The 16,228-nt window shown below is 49.8% G+C and overlaps 1 protein-coding gene and 1 pseudogene across 2 annotated transcripts in view; both read left to right on the top strand.

The window, feature by feature from the left end:
• LAMB2 (laminin subunit beta 2) overlaps nucleotides 1–16,228 on the top strand; it is a 61,204-nt gene that overhangs the window by 28,622 nt on the left and 16,354 nt on the right. The window contains exons 11-23 of the mRNA XM_080995592.1: nucleotides 1,520–1,632; nucleotides 1,734–1,813; nucleotides 3,231–3,366; nucleotides 3,656–3,814; nucleotides 4,805–4,932; nucleotides 5,938–6,058; nucleotides 6,161–6,353; nucleotides 7,506–7,649; nucleotides 8,907–9,138; nucleotides 9,334–9,497; nucleotides 9,768–9,992; nucleotides 10,885–11,102; nucleotides 13,449–13,545. Of these exons, the coding sequence (XP_080851718.1) occupies nucleotides 1,520–1,632; nucleotides 1,734–1,813; nucleotides 3,231–3,366; nucleotides 3,656–3,814; nucleotides 4,805–4,932; nucleotides 5,938–6,058; nucleotides 6,161–6,353; nucleotides 7,506–7,649; nucleotides 8,907–9,138; nucleotides 9,334–9,497; nucleotides 9,768–9,992; nucleotides 10,885–11,102; nucleotides 13,449–13,545 (2,010 nt within the window). The remainder of the gene's footprint in view (nucleotides 1–1,519; nucleotides 1,633–1,733; nucleotides 1,814–3,230; nucleotides 3,367–3,655; nucleotides 3,815–4,804; nucleotides 4,933–5,937; nucleotides 6,059–6,160; nucleotides 6,354–7,505; nucleotides 7,650–8,906; nucleotides 9,139–9,333; nucleotides 9,498–9,767; nucleotides 9,993–10,884; nucleotides 11,103–13,448; nucleotides 13,546–16,228) is intronic.
• On the top strand, nucleotides 11,240–13,270 carry LOC308471741 (ubiquitin-conjugating enzyme E2 Q2 pseudogene; annotated as a pseudogene). Its single transcript has 3 exons — nucleotides 11,240–11,243; nucleotides 11,646–11,860; nucleotides 12,122–13,270. The product of its transcript is annotated as a ubiquitin-conjugating enzyme E2 Q2 pseudogene (transcript).

The following is a 16,228-nucleotide window of genomic DNA, read 5'->3' as shown; positions in this document are numbered from 1 at the left end:
CTTAGAAAAAGGGGGGGAAAGCGAAAAAAAAATCTCAAGACTCGCAAGACATTTTCGTCTTGCGAAGCAAGCCCATAGGGAAATTCGTCCTGCGAAGCGCATTGAAAACGGAAAACCCTTTCGTCTAGCGGGTTTTCCGTCTTGCGAGGCATTCGTCTTGCGGGGCACCACTGTAACTTATTGCCAATGCACACTTTTTATTTTATTGAATTTATATACCACCCTATACCCCGGGGGTCTCGGGGCAGTTCACAGGATAAAATCAAAATATAAAACCACAAAACACATAAATCAAAATAAAAGCAACACAGTAGCCCCTCCCCCAAATATACATAGTTCTGATATCATCAATAATGGTTTGTTTACCTTTCTGCTGGTCATCTTTGGGGTTAATTATAAGGGTTAAATATTTTCCATTGTTTTAAAATCAAACAGCTATGACATTCCGGTATTTCTGAAAGAAGTGTCCTCTGTAATGTATTTCTTCAAAACCTTGTGATAATTCATTATTACCACAAGACAAAGCTTTCTGCTGAATATCTAACTGTTGAATACCTCAGTAGATCAATCCTTGTATTTTCACTGGCAATCAGTATAGAACAATGATTATCTGGGGGTTAAGCCATCAGATGTAAAATGAGGATCTGCAAATCTTTTCAAAATAAGAGCAAGAGCATCAAGTGACACTGAAGCCGATCCCAGGACAATGCTAGGAGTTGTTTCTTTTCATTTTCCAATGTATTTCTTATCAATAAAAAAAATGGTGTGACATGAGCAAGTTTTTATTCTGAAAGTGTGGCCCAGAGAACCACGGGCATAGAGTGCAGGAAAGGCTAACCACAAGCTGGTTAGACTTCAGCTCCCATCATCCTTGACTCTTGGAAAGGCTTGCTGGGGCTGATGGGTCCAAAAATTTGGATGGCACCAGGTTGGGGACAGATGGCACAAGGCTTTGACTGGGGAGACCTGTGCTCAAATTCCTACACATTCCTGTAGCTCACTCTCAGGACAAAAGTCAATAAAAGTGTTAAAGGCGTGATCTCATTTCATCTGTTGGTTGTGGGCAAATTTGAACTCCTGTTTGAAGGAGGCGTGGGATGAAACCAGTGCTATTTTTCTGGAAAAAGAGGTGCCGAAACTCACCATGAACTCTTGTGTTCTCTTATCATGGCAATGGCACCCACCTTAGAAGTGCCGGAACTGAGTTCCGGTGAGTTCCAGCTGGAAAAAAAAGCCCTGGATGTAACAAATCTGAGTAAGTGCGTAAGTATTTCTACAGATTGATGTTTGTTCCAGTTCAGCAGTAAACAGCAGGATTTTTCTGATCTGCGCCTAGAAATAACCGGATGAGCTCAGAGTCAACTGGATCACCCCTCTCTCTCTCTCTGCTGGCTGGCTGGCACTTTCAACTCTTAACAGGTTCATGAGAGAAGGCTTGCCCTTGTAGAAGCCATGCTGGCGCTGCTTCATCAAGGCTTGTTCTTCTATGCACTTGTTATTTTTGTCTTTAACCCACCAGGCTGCCAGTGTGACCCCCGGGGCACAGTGCAGGACGGGCCCCAATGCGACGCCATCGCAGGCGACTGCTTCTGCAAACGTTTGGTGACCGGGCGCAGCTGCAACCAATGCCTGGTGAGCAACACGCTGCCCTGCTCCCCTCCCCTTCCCTTTGCTTGTGTCTCTCCCCCTCCCCCCCGGACTGGCTGACACATAATTGTGTCTCTTTTTTTCAGCCGGAGCACTGGGCTCTGAGCCCTGACATTCATGGCTGCCGGCCTTGCGACTGTGACGTAGGGGGTGCCCGCGACAACCAGTAAGGGGGCACTGGAGAGAGCATCCTGGGTGGGTGGGGGAGGCTGAGGAAGGTGGGATTGGGAGCACGATCCCAACAAGGGGCCTTTGAGGATGGAGGGTGGGATAGAAACCCAATAAGCAATAGGCAAAGGTAAAGGGACCCCTGACCATTAGGTCCAGTCGTGGCCGACTCTGGGGTTGCGGCGCTCATCTTGCTTTATTGGCCGAGGGAGCCGGCGTACAGCTTCCGGGTCATGTGGCCAGCATGACTAAGCCGCTTCTGGCGAACCAGAGCAGCACACAGAAACGCCGTTTACCTTCCTGCTGGAGCGGTACCTATTTATCTACTTGCGCTTTGACATGCTTTCAAACTGCTAGGTTGGCAGGAGCTGGGGCAGAGCAACGGGAGCTCACCCCGTCGCGGGGATTCGAACCACTGACCTTCTGATTGGCAAGTCCTAGGCTCTGTGGTTTAACCCACAGCGCCACCCGCGTCCCCTCCAATAATCAATACCGTAGAACAAAATGTGGGCTTTGCAAATCAGCTGAGGAGCAATCTCTTTGCATGAAAAGGACCTGCAGTGAGTTTTTGAATACCAGTCGCTAGAAACTGCAGGAAGGGACAGGGCTCTTGCCCTTGGGTCCTGATTTCGGGCTTCCTGCAGGGCATCTGGGGTGCTGGCCTGATCCAGCACAGCTCTTCTGCTCTCTAGCCCATATAGGAGGGTGGGTGAGAGGCATGGCATGATCTGCTGCACCAGAGATAGGATGGTCACTTTGGAAGGAGAGGTGAGGAAAGAGACAGAGCCCTCCCCTCCTCTTTATTTGCTCATTTCTTTATTGAATTTCTACCCCCGCCTCTCTGCTGGGGAACTCAAGGCAGCAAGCAATGGGGTTCCCAGGCAGTCCATTGGCCAGAACTGAACTTGCTTAGCTTTATTCAGCAAGGAAGCAGCCTCCCAGCGCCCTTTTAGCTTGGTACTGGAGGAGATGAAGAGAGAAAAATGATTTGGGGCTGTATTTTGAGGCGGACCTAGTTAATTCGCACTTTCCAAAACAATAGCGGACTGAAACGCAGGCACCTTTCAAAATTTGCGTTTCTCCAAACTCTGCAGTTCTCCGAGCAAGTAATGTGTGCAAAAACGCACATGCCGGGGCAGAATTATCCCTAACAAACACATTCGGGGAGGGGGAAATTGCTTTGCAAAAACGTGTCTATTGGCCAAAATTGTACGTTGGGAGAAAATCATCAATGGATTTTCACGAGGACTTGAAAAAAAACCTATTTGGAAATGTGGAGAGCGGGACATAAGTGTAGAAAAATGAGGAACTGGAATAGATGGATTTGCCCATCCCTGTGCAGGAGGCGGGTGAGCGTGCTCTCATGGGCTTGAACCGCCTTCCCCGTTTGAGCCTCCCACGCTGCCTTGCTGCAGGTGTGCCATGGAGACGGGGCAGTGCCGCTGCCGGAGCCACATGGTGGGCAGGCAATGCAGCCAAGTGCAGACCGGCTACTACCACACTGCGTTGGACCATTATACGTATGAAGCGGAAGAGGCCCGGCTTCTCCAGGTGAGGACATTTGGCCTGCAGTTGCTTAAATGCAGGGGTGTAGGAAAGTGTTCTCTGCTGAGTACCGACAGTAGTGTCTAACCTGACCGGCGGCGGCTCTCCAGGGTTTCGTAGAGTTGGAAGGGGACCCTAGTCCAACCCCGTCTGGATGGCTGGGGCTGATGGGAGTTGTAGTCCAAGAGCATTAGCACCAGGTTAGCAACAACTAACTAACCACTAACTAACTAACTAACTAACTAACTAACTAACTAAGAGAAGCACAAAGTCTTACGGATCTTTCTCTTGACAGGGAGCTGAAGTAATGGAGCGTGTGCACCTGACGGGCCACCCAGCTACGTGGACAGGGCTGGGGTTTGCCCGGGTGCTAGAGGGCGCTGTGGTGGAGTTCCAGGTCAACAATGTGCCCTTCTCCATGGAGTATGACATTCTGCTGCGCTATGAGCCTCAGGTGCCTCTGCTGTTGCCTACTGTCCTACAATACTTCTGCTCCATTCATAAAGAAACGGGGGATTTGCAGTTTGGGCTTCCGATCTTCACATATATATCAAACTCTCTAATGAAGTTCAGAGCAAGTGTTTCTCGGGGGAATAAATAAAGTTTTGTCTCTGCCCCGCTTCTTTCCCCTGGAAAACCTGCTCCTTAGCACTAAATCAGAATGAATGGAAATCTACTGAGAATCCGATTACCGTTTGTTCTGATTCAGTGCTAAACCGCGGGTTTTCCTGGGGGAAAGTGGCAGGCAAAAGGATGTGTGGATGAGGCCTTAATCATATCCATCCATTTCAATGGGTCTGTTCCGAGTAAAGCTTAGCTGAATATCACCCAATAGGTCAGCGACATACGAAGCTTTAGCAAGAAATACTGTATTCCAAGTAAATAATAAAATTCCTTCCAGTGGCACCTTAGAGACCAACTAAGTTCGTTATTGGTATGAGCTTTCGTGTGCATGCACAATTCTTCAGATACTGAGTGTGCTTGCACACGAAAGCTCATACCAATAACAAACTTAGCTGGTCTCTAAGGTGCTACTGGAAGGAATTTTTTTTTTTTGTTTCGACTACGGCAGACCAACATGGCTACCTCCCTATATATATTCCAGTTAAGAAGTCTAATCCCAGAATTCAGCTTTTCAGAGTTCAGAATGTTCTGAGCTTCAGCTTGAAGAAATGTAAACTTTGAAATCATTCGGAATTCAGTATTGCCTTTGCCCCTGAGTTCCCAAATCTTCCAGGTCTGTTCTGGATTTCAAGGCAGGCTTCTCTCCGCACCCGGCCTGGAGATACCCGGAGTGGAACCTGAGGCCTTTTGCACTCAGCCACGGCTGTTCCCCCTAAAACAAAAAAACACCTTAAAGGCCGTTTCTGAGGGGGTGCCATCTTACCCTTGGCCTGCGTCCGAATCTCATGCAGCCACACTGTAAGTCCTCCTTTTTCCTCAGCTTCCAGGAAAGTGGGAAGAGGTGAAAGTGTCTGTGGTGCGGCCTGGGCCCATCCCCACCAGCAGCCCCTGTGGGAACACCATCCCTGCAGACGATGTCATGACGACGGCTCTCCCACCCTCATCCCGGTGAGTGATGAAAAACGTACAATTCTCCCCTCTCCCCCCTTTCTCTCCCCACCTCTCTTTTCCTCTCCCCCACCCCGCTCAACCTTATGCTGTATACAACAATCATGTCTCGCGTTGAATATAACTGATCTGTAGAAATGACTTTATAATCTGAAAAGAGAGACGATGTACAGTGGTACCTCGGTTCTCGAACGCAACCCATGCCGGAAGACCGTCCGAGTTCCGAAACGTTAAAAAAAAAAGGTGCAAAGGATGGTCTTCAAATTTCATTGAGAAAATTGAGAAGCACGCAGAAGAAGCCGTTCGACTTCCGGGGCACGTTCAAAAACAGAAGCATTTACTTCTGGGTTTTCGGCGTCCAAGTTCCGAAACATTCGTCAACAGAAACGTTTGAGAATCGAGGTACCGCTGTATGTATGTTCTTTTGTAAACCCAAGAAAATCTCTAATAAAAGCAATTTTAAAAACCAACCAGGAACTAGTGGTCTCACCCTGGGAGAACTTCCTTTCCCTGCCTCTCACACAGGCTCCTTCCATAGGTCTGCTGAAGTCAGCAGCGCCTTCCCATCCGTTGCAGGGGACAAAGCAGGCTGCCCAGATGTGCCAGTCAGTGGGGAGCGAGCCAGTCACTGGGGCAGGCGGTTCCTTCCCATCCTTGGCATTCAGGAAGACGCCGTAGGATCATCACACACAGCAAAAAAAACATGCCGGGCCCTCTGCTCGCCTTTGCTGTAAATAGGCCCTTTCTTTGGAGAGCCAGTGTGGTGTAGTGGTTAAGAGCAGCAAATTCGTAATCTGGTGAACTGGGTTCGCTTCCCCGCTCCTCCACATGCAGCTGCTGGGTGACCTTGGGCTAGTCACACTTCTTTGAAGTCTCTCAGCCTCACTCACCTCACAGAGTGTTTGTTGTGGGGGAGGAAGGGAAAGGAGAATGTTAGCCGCTTTGAGACTCCTTCGGGTAGTGAGAAAGCGGGATATCAAATCCAAACTCTTCCTTGTTCTGTAGGTTTGTGGTGCTGCCCCAGCCAGTCTGTCTGGAGCAAGGGCTCAGCTACACCATCCGGGTAGAGTTCACCCGCTACGGAGGACGTGACCATTTGCAAGGGGCTGCGGTGCTGCTGGACTCTGTAAGTACTGAGACTCCGGTTGCATCTTCTGTAGGGGGAACCGTGGCCTGCTGCAAATAACACCTCCTCTCTGCCTCCCTCTTGCCCCCCCCCCCCGCTCAGCTGGTCCTGATGCCACGCTATTCCTCCCTGGAGATGTTCATCGCTGGGGACGCCGCCTCCATCGCCCGCAAGGAGACCTTTGAGCGCTACCGCTGCGCCCAGCAGGCTCGGCCCGTGGTTAAGGCGCTGACGCCGGAGCCTTGCGTCACCTTGCTCACCAGCATGTCGGCCATCATCCACCAGGGGGCACTACGTGAGTGTTAAAAACAAGCAACTACCACCAACTCACAGGGACACGGGTGGCGCTGTGGGTTAAACCACAGAGCCTAGGACTTGCCGATCAGAAGGTCAGCGGTTCGAATCCCCGCGACGGGGTGAGCTCGGTCCCTGCTCCTGCCAACCTAACAGTTTGAAAGCATGTCCAAGTCCAAGTAGATAGATAGGTACCACTCTGGCGGGAAGGTAAACGGCGTTTCCGTGCGCTGCTCTGGTTAGCCAGAAGTGGCTTAGTCATGCTGGCCACATGACCTGGAAGCTGTACGCTGGCTCCCTCGGCCAATAAAACGAGATGAGCGCCGCAACCCCAGAGTCGGCTACGACTGAACCTAATGGTCTGAACCTAATGGTCAGGGGTCCCTTTACCTTTACCTTTTACCACCAACTCACCATGCAATACATCCTTACTGCACAGGTTTACCTATGGCCCTCCAGACTCAAACTCCCATCAGCCTCCACCAGTGTGGCCAGTGGCCTGGGGTAATGGGAGCTATAGTCCACAGGTTGCAGTAGAGGCTTTTGCTCGCCCTAGCAAGCAATGGAAATGTTCCCAAGTGCTACAGGGGGTTCAGGGTGAGCTGAGAGAGGTGGTACCCAAAAGGCCCACACTAAGAGGGAGCAATGCTGTGCCACGTCCTTGCTAGGTTGCATGCATGGGTGGGGCTGCCCTTGCCACAGAGATAATGCTTCTCGCCATCTTATACTGGAGTGGGCAAGCTGGGGGTGTGTTGGCAGCTGCCTTTGGCTTAGCCAGATGACTGGCCCAACGGCCTGCAACGCTGGAATCTTTCGCCTAGCATGGGGCTCGAACTCACGACCTTGAAATCAAGAGTCTTATACTCTACCACCTGAGCCATGTAGGCCTATACTACCTTGCAGCAGCTCTCTAGGGTTTTGGGCAAGATACCTTCTCAGCCCTGCCTGGAGATTCCAGGGATCGAACCAGCAACCTTCTGCACGCAAAGCAGAGGCTCTGCCGCTGAGCTACGGCTGTTACAACCTCTCTCAATGTCTTTCACAGGCCCTTTTGTGTATATCAGAGGAAGAGAGGCTCCTGCTGGCTTGTAGCAGAAAGGCGCCTCTTTCCTTTTGTTCTCCTGCCTCCTACTCACTCTCCCTTTGCCCCCAGCCTGCCTGTGCAGCCCCCAGGGATCGCTGAGCTCCGAGTGCCGTCCGGATGGGGGGCAGTGCCAGTGCAAGCCTCACGTCGTGGGCCGCCGCTGTGAACGTTGCTCCCCCGGCACCTACGGCTTTGGGCCCGGTGGCTGCAAAGGTGAGTCTAATTCAGGTTCTGACCTTTCCTCCCCAAACCCTTTCGTCTTTCCTTTTGAAAGCAGGGGCCGGTCCTCGCTGGGCTCCTGTGTGTCAGTCAGTGCTGATGTAAACAGTCTGCTAGGACGGAACCGCTGGGAACAGAGAGCTGTCTGGTCTCCTCTTGCTCCTGCCGTTGCACCAAAGTGCAAACCCACATTTGAAACTCCTCCTTGGGCTACAGAAGAGGAGCTGCTTACTGAGTTGGGCATGGAGGAGCAATATGGGGGGAGGAAATGATAACATGCCCCCGCCTCCCTCTTGCTCCTCCACCCACTATTAATCCCTCCCAGTAGCAGCTGACAAGGCAGCGGTGCTTACCTGACCTCCTGTCACCTGAGTCACCACGACTCACCCAGAAGGGGGCAGGTAAGGCAGCGGTGAGGTCAGCGCAGTGCAAACGCACCAATGGAACCAATCCTGCACTTGCACCATGCTGACCTCCCCACCACCTCACCTCTCCCTCCCAGTAAGTTGCAGTGATGCAGGTAGCAGGAGGTCAGGTAAAGTGCTCCTGCCCTGCCAACAGCTACTAGGAGGGCAGAGGAACAAGAGGAGACTGGATGAGACAAACCACGAACCCGGGTTTGGTCAGCATGCTAAGCCAAACCATAGTTTATCTCACAACAACCCAGCTGCAACAGGACCAAAGGAAAAGCAAAGTGACTCAATCTCCTCACCTCATGTTTGCACCTTCACAGAATTCGTGGTTTGTCTTAGTGTTACGTGCAAACGAGCTCACTCTGCTTTTTACTTTCCTCAAGACAGCTTCTCTATTATAGATATTGTAGCACTTGCACTCAAACTACTGGGTTCGGTTTTTTTTTTTTTTTTACAAAACTGGAGCAGCTGTGCATTTCTGTAGATGCCCTCTTTATTTTTCTCTCTGTCCTTTGATGTACCTCTTCGTCCTGCCATTAGCTGACGGACGCTGCAAAAATCTGAAATGATTGGGTTCAGGAAAAGATTGTGCAAGTGCATTAATTTTAATGCAAAGCAAGCACGTTTCCATTCTGTGATTTGCATAATTGGATGTTGAAACTTCTCGGCACAGACTGCGAAGCACCTTAGCAGACACAGGTGAAGGGGGGTTGCATATATGGGGGGGGGGCGGCATGTGATGAGCAGGGCAGGAGGCGTCCACGGATCGTTACCTTGTGTGTCAGGAGGAGCAGCGGCTGGGAGCGTGTGCGTGACTTCTCCCCCTCTCCCCTTGCAGTGTGCCAGTGCAACAGCGAAGGCTCTCTGAGCGGTTTCTGCGACAACTTCAACGGGCAGTGCCCATGCCGGCCTGGTGCCTTTGGGCCGCGCTGTGACCACTGCCAGCCCGGCCACTGGGGCTTCCCCAGCTGCCGCCCATGCCACTGCAACGGGCGCTCGGAGGAATGCGACCCGCGGACGGGCAGCTGTTTGCATTGCCGGGGCCACACAGAAGGCGATCGATGCCAAAGGTGAGCATCCTGGGACGGCCCCCGGTTGAAGTGGGGGGTGCATCCAGGTGTATGAAGTCCAGAGGGAAAGGCCTCCTGGTGAGGCCTAACATCCAAAGGACCAAACCACGATCTGCAAACAGCCCTGGGGATGAACCCCCACACCAATGGCAACAAATATGTTCCTCAAACCCTTTTTGTTCCCCCAAATTGCAGTTGCGTGTCCGGATTCTATGGGAACCCATCGCTGGCCTCAGGGGGCCACTGCCGGCCCTGCCCCTGCCCTGAGGCACCTGGCTCTGGACGCCATTTTGCTGCTTCTTGCCGCCAAGATGGCCGCTCTGGGACAGTAGTTTGTAGCTGCCTCCCAGGCTATACAGGCAAGTCCAACTTTCTAGCGCCCTGCAGCCCTAGGATTGGGAGCTTGAGAGGAGATGAGGAAGGGGTGTAATAGAGACAGAAGCCCACATTGTAACCTCCTTCTCAAGTCACGCTTCTCTGGGAACATGAGTGCATTGATAGACCTGTGGTCACGGTTTATGTGTGTATTGCAGTGGAGATTGGGGACCGGGCTCCTTTTACCTCACACAGCGCCTTTTACCTCATAAACGATGCCCTTTATCTCACACAGTGCCTTTTACCTCACACAGGCCCGCGCTGTGACGAGTGCGCTCCTGGTTACTACGGCAACCCTTGGCAGGCCAGGGGGCAGTGCCAGCCCTGCGCGTGCAACAGCAACATTGATGTGGCAGATCCGGGATCTTGTGACCGGCGCACAGGCCGCTGCCTCCGCTGCCTCTACCACACCGAGGGCGACCAGTGCCAGCACTGCCAGGGAGGCTATTATGGGGATGCCACACGACGCACCTGTCGCCGTGAGTCCCTGTTGGGGAGAGAGATGTGTTTTCCATCTGGTTCATGGTGCTCCCATCGCTACCTGCCTGACCTTGCCTCTTGGTGGCCCTTCAGTAAACGAAAGGGGATCAGGCCTCAGGCTTCCCAATTATTTTGTCAACAGCCAGCCTGTTAATTTTATGGGGGAAGGAGATCATCGCAAACACTCAGGGCTTATGGTCCCGGGGCCAGCTGCACCTTAAATCTTAACCACATATCATTTTGTTATTCCCAAGTTCGGATCTCAACAAAATCGTTAACTGCGAATGAAACCCCCTAAGGCACCCACGTCCCCTTCCCGTAAGTAAGGCCACTTATATTGAGACCCAAGAGGAAAGCTTGTCTTCAAAAAGCTGTGAGGAACTTGGTTTTCTAATTCAGTATCTGGCGTATTTCAGAGGACCAAGAATGTGAGCTTCTTGTTTCTTTTTAAAAAAAATAGGAAAGGGGGGGAGAAACAAAACATAAAAATCCAGTTTCCTCAGGATTGCCAATAAATGTGACTAGTAATGTTGCTGGCACTAAGGTGCAGTGATAAGAAGGAAGGCTTCTTTGCCTTCCACACAGAACAAGGATGCTTGTGGGGAACAATTTAGGAGTCCGATTATCTGCAATGCCCCTTTGTGCCCCATATCGCCCCTCCACACATGCACACAGACACCGCAGTACCTTGCTGAAGTGTGAAAGCTGCCTAGCTTTCTAATGCCCAGATGAGGCATGGCTTCTTTTTAAATCTACATGACTGCATATTTAATGTTCGTCCCGATCCATTGCTTCGCCCTCCAAGCGGAGCTTCTTTTTCTTCGACCTGCCATTTTGAAAGCACCGGTGTTTCTTTTGTGTGTAGTGTTTCTATGCCTTCCCTCCCTGCAGGCTGTTCCTGTAACTTCCTGGGCACGGTTCGCAGCCAGTGCCCGTCACAGGACCAGTGCCAGTGCGAGCGGTACAGCGGGCAATGCCAGTGCCTGCCCAACGTCCAGGGGCAGAACTGCGACCGATGCGCTCCCAACTTCTGGAACCTGGCCAGCGGTCAAGGCTGCCAGCCCTGCGACTGCCACCCGCAGTACTCCCTGAGCTCAGCTTGCAATCAGGTTAGGATGGGAAGCTGTGTGCCGGGCGAGGCTGGGAACCTCTAGGGCAGGAGTGGGGGAGGAAGCATTTTCTTCTAGGGAAGCTTCTGAGCTCCAGGGAGCAGCAGAAACAAAGGTGGCTGAAACCGTGAAAGTAAATGTGTACCTTTGCAGGCTGATTTCTGCACTCCCATTGCTTCCATCCTCAATCCAGGCAGGGGATGGGCCAGATGACTCTTTGGGACCCTTCCAACGCTACAGTTCAAAGATACAAAGGGGGGGGGGCAAATCAGGGCCAGTAACAGGAGTGGCTTGGGGAGGTAGAGAGGTCTGGAGGGCCTCTTTATCACACCCCTGATCTGGTGCAAAGCTGTGTTAGAAAGGAGGGGAGTGGAGAGCATAGGAACACAGGAAGCTGCCTTACCCTAAGCCAGCCCATTGGTCCATCCAGCTCAGTAGCGCCTACACTGACTGGCAGCAGCATGGCAGGGCCTCAGACAGGGGGTGCTGCCAGCCCTTCCTGGAAATACCAGAGGTTGAACCTGGGACTTTACGCATGCTAAGCAGTGGATGGTGAGCGGCGGCGGCAATGGCGTTGGGAGGCTCCCGACTGCAACATCACAGAGTCTTATCCCTCTTCATCGCCAATATGGTTTGTGGAATCAGATGACCCCAACTTGACTTCAGTATTGGAACATTTAGATGATATTAAAAAGAGCAATACTCTGCTTCTCCAACAATTGAAACGATTGATATGCGACCTCTGCAGACTATATACCGTATTTTTTGCTCTATAAGACGCACCAGACCACAAGACGCACCTAGTTTTTGGAGGAGGAAAACAAGAAAAAAAAAATTCTGAATCTCAGAAGCCAGAACAGCAAGAGGGATTGCTGCGCAGTGAAAGCAGCAATCCCTCTTGCTGTTCTGGCTTCTGGGATAGCTGCGCAGCCTGCATTCGCTCCATAAGACGCACACACATTTTCCCTTACTTTTTAGGAGGGAAAAAGTGAGTATTGTAGAGCAAAAAATACGGTAATCTTCCCCAGCATCCCGATGTTGAAATGTTAGATCAACCATTGCCGACTGGCCAGAATGGAACAATGGAAGAGGTTACATCAGAAGAAGAGGAGGAGGAAGATACAGGTGAATATATTGATCTGGATCGTTATGATATGAAGGAGGAAGAACCTGTCAATGGAAAGAAGACAGAGGATGATGGCATTGAGAAAGAGAATCTGGCAATCCTAGAAAAAATCCGAAAGAGTCAAAGGCAAGACCATCTAAATGGTGCAGTCTCTTGGTCTGTCCAGGCTTCAGATCGACTTATGAAATAACTCGGATATATATAGGTCGCAGAGTTACAAGTCAGGGATTTATTCAGTAGAACTTGTAAATGACAGCCTATATGACTGGCATGTCAAACTTCTAAGGGTTGATCCTGACAGCCCATTGCATAGTGATCTTCAAGTCTTAAAAGTAAAAGAAGGTGTAGAATATATTTTGCTCAACTTCTCTTTTAAGGATAACTTTCCCTTTGATCCTCCGTTTGTGAGAGTGGTCCCTCCTGCGCACGCTGGCGGGTATGTTCTCGGTGGAGGTGCATTATGCATGGAGCTGCTTACTAAACAGGGTTGGAGTAGTGCCTATTCTACAGAATCTGTCATCATGCAGATCAATGCCACATTAGTCAAAGGAAAAGCCAGAGTACAGTTTGGAGCAAATAAGAACCAATATAACCTAGCAAGAGCACAGCAATCCTATAAATCTCTAGTACAGCTACATGAGAAAAATGACTGGTTCACACTTCCTAAAGAAGATGGTTAACAATGTGGACATTTCATACACTTGGACCAATGTCAGTAAAAGATTTTCCTTCCAACACAGATTCAACTATGAATGCTCCTATAACAGCCATACTGAAGATTCTATCTCATAGATAACTAGTGGATAATCTGTTGACTGACACATCCAGTATAAGCTACAGCTGTACGATTCTGCTCTTCTGTCAAGTATCTTCAGCTGACCAGTTTTAAAACTTTATTGTCCCCATGAATTAAGCATACCAATCCCCACTCCATTTTAGAGTGTTAATCCTTCAAACTGGGCTCTTGGGGTTTACTAAATTACCAGTCATTAAGATCTCCCCCCTTTTATATGCACTTATATGTCCTTCCTTAGACCCAGCTAGAGCTAGGGGCTGAGAGGTAGTGTGAAGCAGTGGTTAGGGTGCCCGGTGAGGATCCAGATCTTTGCTTTTGTACCCTGGCAACGGCTTCCATGTCTCACTTTCCCACGGGGCAGGGTACAAAGGGCTCGCTTTGGGGAGTTCTTGAAGTTGTCATGCAAACTGTGCCTGCCTTGTAGTTTACAGGGCAATGCCAATGTCGGCCAGGTTTCGGGGGCCGCACCTGCTCAGAATGCCAGGAGAACCATTGGGGGGAGCCCAGCCAGCAGTGCAGAGGTGAGTGCTGCATACGTTTCCAAGCACAATTCAAAGTGTTGGTGCTGACCTTTAAAGCCCTAAACGGCCTCGGCCCAGTGTACCTGAAGGAGCGTCTCCACCCCCATCACCCCTTCTGGCGGTTCCCTCATTGCGAGAAGCAAAGCTACAGGGAACCAGGCAGAGGGCCTTCTCGGTAGTGGCGCCCGCCCTGTGGAACGCCCTCCCATCAGATGTCAAAGCGATAAATAACTACCTGACATTTAGAAGGCATCTTAAGGCAGCCCTGTTCAGGGAAGCTTTTAATCTGTGATATTTTACTGTATTTTTTGTTTCTATGGAAGCCGCCCAGAGTGGCTGGGGAAACCCAGCCAGATGGGCGGGGTACAAATAATAAATGATTATTATTATTATTATTATTATTATTATTATATTCTGAAACCCTGCCGTTGCTCTGGGCTGTGCAGGGATCCTGAAAATGTTTTTATTTCATTTAAGCGAGTTTCTGGTCTTGATGCCCATGAAGGTGATGGTTTGGATTCCGAGAACTATGAATTAAATTATGTTTGCCCAGAGGGGTTTACCCCTATTTCACATTTCAGCCCCTTTCACCTCTCCCCCCCAAAACGACGCTTCCTAAGGGTCAAGAGATGCTCCAGAATTAGGTTCCTTCTGCTTGCACAGAAGGAACTCTTGAGTCCAAGCCGTTGTTTAAGAAAGGGGAATCTTCCTACTTCATTGAGAGTCTCCTGGTAAATTACAATGCACTGGAGACTTCCTGTGCCTTTTGTAATATTTATTTGATCATGTACTGGAAGCAAACTGGCTCCTGAAGCAGGCAGCACAACCTATTAATCCAGCATTAGATTCTCAAAGGCTGACATTTGCATCCCAGTTTCAGCAAACTCGCCAGCTAAACATCCAGCACTTCATCTGACTCTCACTTCCTGCCCAAATTGACGTTTTTCTGCCTAGTCCACTCTCTGAAGGACACGACTCACTAAAAGGCTGGGTATCCAATCTCATACCAATATGCTTGAAAGTGCGAGGGTGGCGCTGTGGGTTAAACCACAGAGCCTAGGACTTGCAGATCAGAAGGTCGGCGGTTCAAATCCCAACGACGGGGTGAGCTCCAGTTGTTCGGTCCTACTTCCTGCCAACCTAGCAGTTTGAAACCATGTCAAAGTGCAACTAGATAAATAGGTACCTCTCCGGTGGGAAGGTAAATGGCGTTTCCGTGTGCTGCTCTGGTTCGCCAGAAGCGGCTTAGTCATGCTGGCCACATGACCCGGAAGCTGTACGCCAGCTCCCTTGGCCACTAAAGTGAGATGAGCACCACAACCCCAGAGTCGGCCACAACTGGACCTAACGGTCAGGGGTCCCCTTTACCTTTACCTAATATTTCAAGCAACGACGTTTGAGATCAACTCAGCTTCTTGATTCTGTTATGAAGCCATTTGGAGTGGGCGATTTAATACTAGATCACACTCTACTAGCACACATGGTGAAATAATAGGAATGGCATTTAAATAGGCAGAGCTAGGAGAATGTGTTTTTTACAAAGAGCGATTTGGAGACCCTGGGTTCAGACTATTAAGGGATTTGTTTCTTCGGCCATAATTTCTGGAAAGGTGTGAGGGTGTATCCCTAGTTGGCAAAGAAAGGGGTTGTTGGTTGGAGACACAGAGCACATTGTCGTAGGAGAACTCTGCTAGAGGAAGGAGGGATACCCAGTTGCTGTGCTGGTAGCTGACATAACGGCACAAATATTGCTGTAAAGTCATGTCAGTTTTCTCCAACTCAGCATTCATCGCAGGATGGCGGGTGGACGAAATGCACAGTTCCACTGCCAGCATCTGCATGAACTGGGCTGTGAACTGGGTACCTTTGTCAGAGACGATCCCCGGCGGTAGCCCATGCAGCTTGAAAATGTGGTCTATATTACCAAGCGTTAATATCCAGATGTGGAAAATATGGAAACAACAAGGAGAAGCAGGACTAAGATGTGGAGATATTCTCCAGAGATCCAGACCGCGGGGAGCCCCAAGAAATTAATAAATACAATTTGGGCTATAATTTGATCTTTTTTATTTTATTTTTTTATTTTTTTAATTGAAATATTATGATTGGATATTAATTATTGTTATTGTTATTGTTATTGTTATTGTTATTGTTATTTATACCCCGCCCTCCCCAGCCAAGACTGGACTCAGGGGGCTAACGCCTGATACAAAAACAAATTGACCGAAACACAACTTAAAAACAAGATTAAAATACAACATTAAAATATTAAAATACAGCCTCATTTCAATGGAAACTCAAATCAAATACTTTTTGGGGGATGAAAACGTCAAGTCTTCACCAAGGTTAACTTTCCAGACTGGTCCTACATGGGCCAGAAAAATTGGATGTTTTTTATTGGAATTTTTTTAAAAAATGATTTATTTTTTTAAAAAAGAAAATGTGGCCTACAAAGAGTTGGGTGGTTTCCTTGGAGGTGGGGGAGCCCTTTATGTGGGATGAAGCGCTTGGAAGACACCACATGCGAAGGAATAACTCTCTCTCCTTTACGGCGTTTTTGGAGAGCCAGTGTGGTGTAGTGGTTAAGAGCGGTAGTCTCGTAATCTGGGGAACCGGGTTCGCTTCCCCGCTCCTCCACATGCAGCTGCTGGGTGACCTTGGGCTAGTCACACTTCTTTGAAGG

This window comes from Podarcis pityusensis, assembly GCF_964106645.2.
Source record: "Podarcis pityusensis genome assembly, chromosome: 2".
In the NCBI taxonomy this organism is placed as follows: Eukaryota; Metazoa; Chordata; class Lepidosauria; order Squamata; family Lacertidae; genus Podarcis; species Podarcis pityusensis.
The sequence above is the reverse complement of the archived record's forward strand: the minus strand, read 5'-3'. Positions and strand labels throughout refer to the sequence as shown.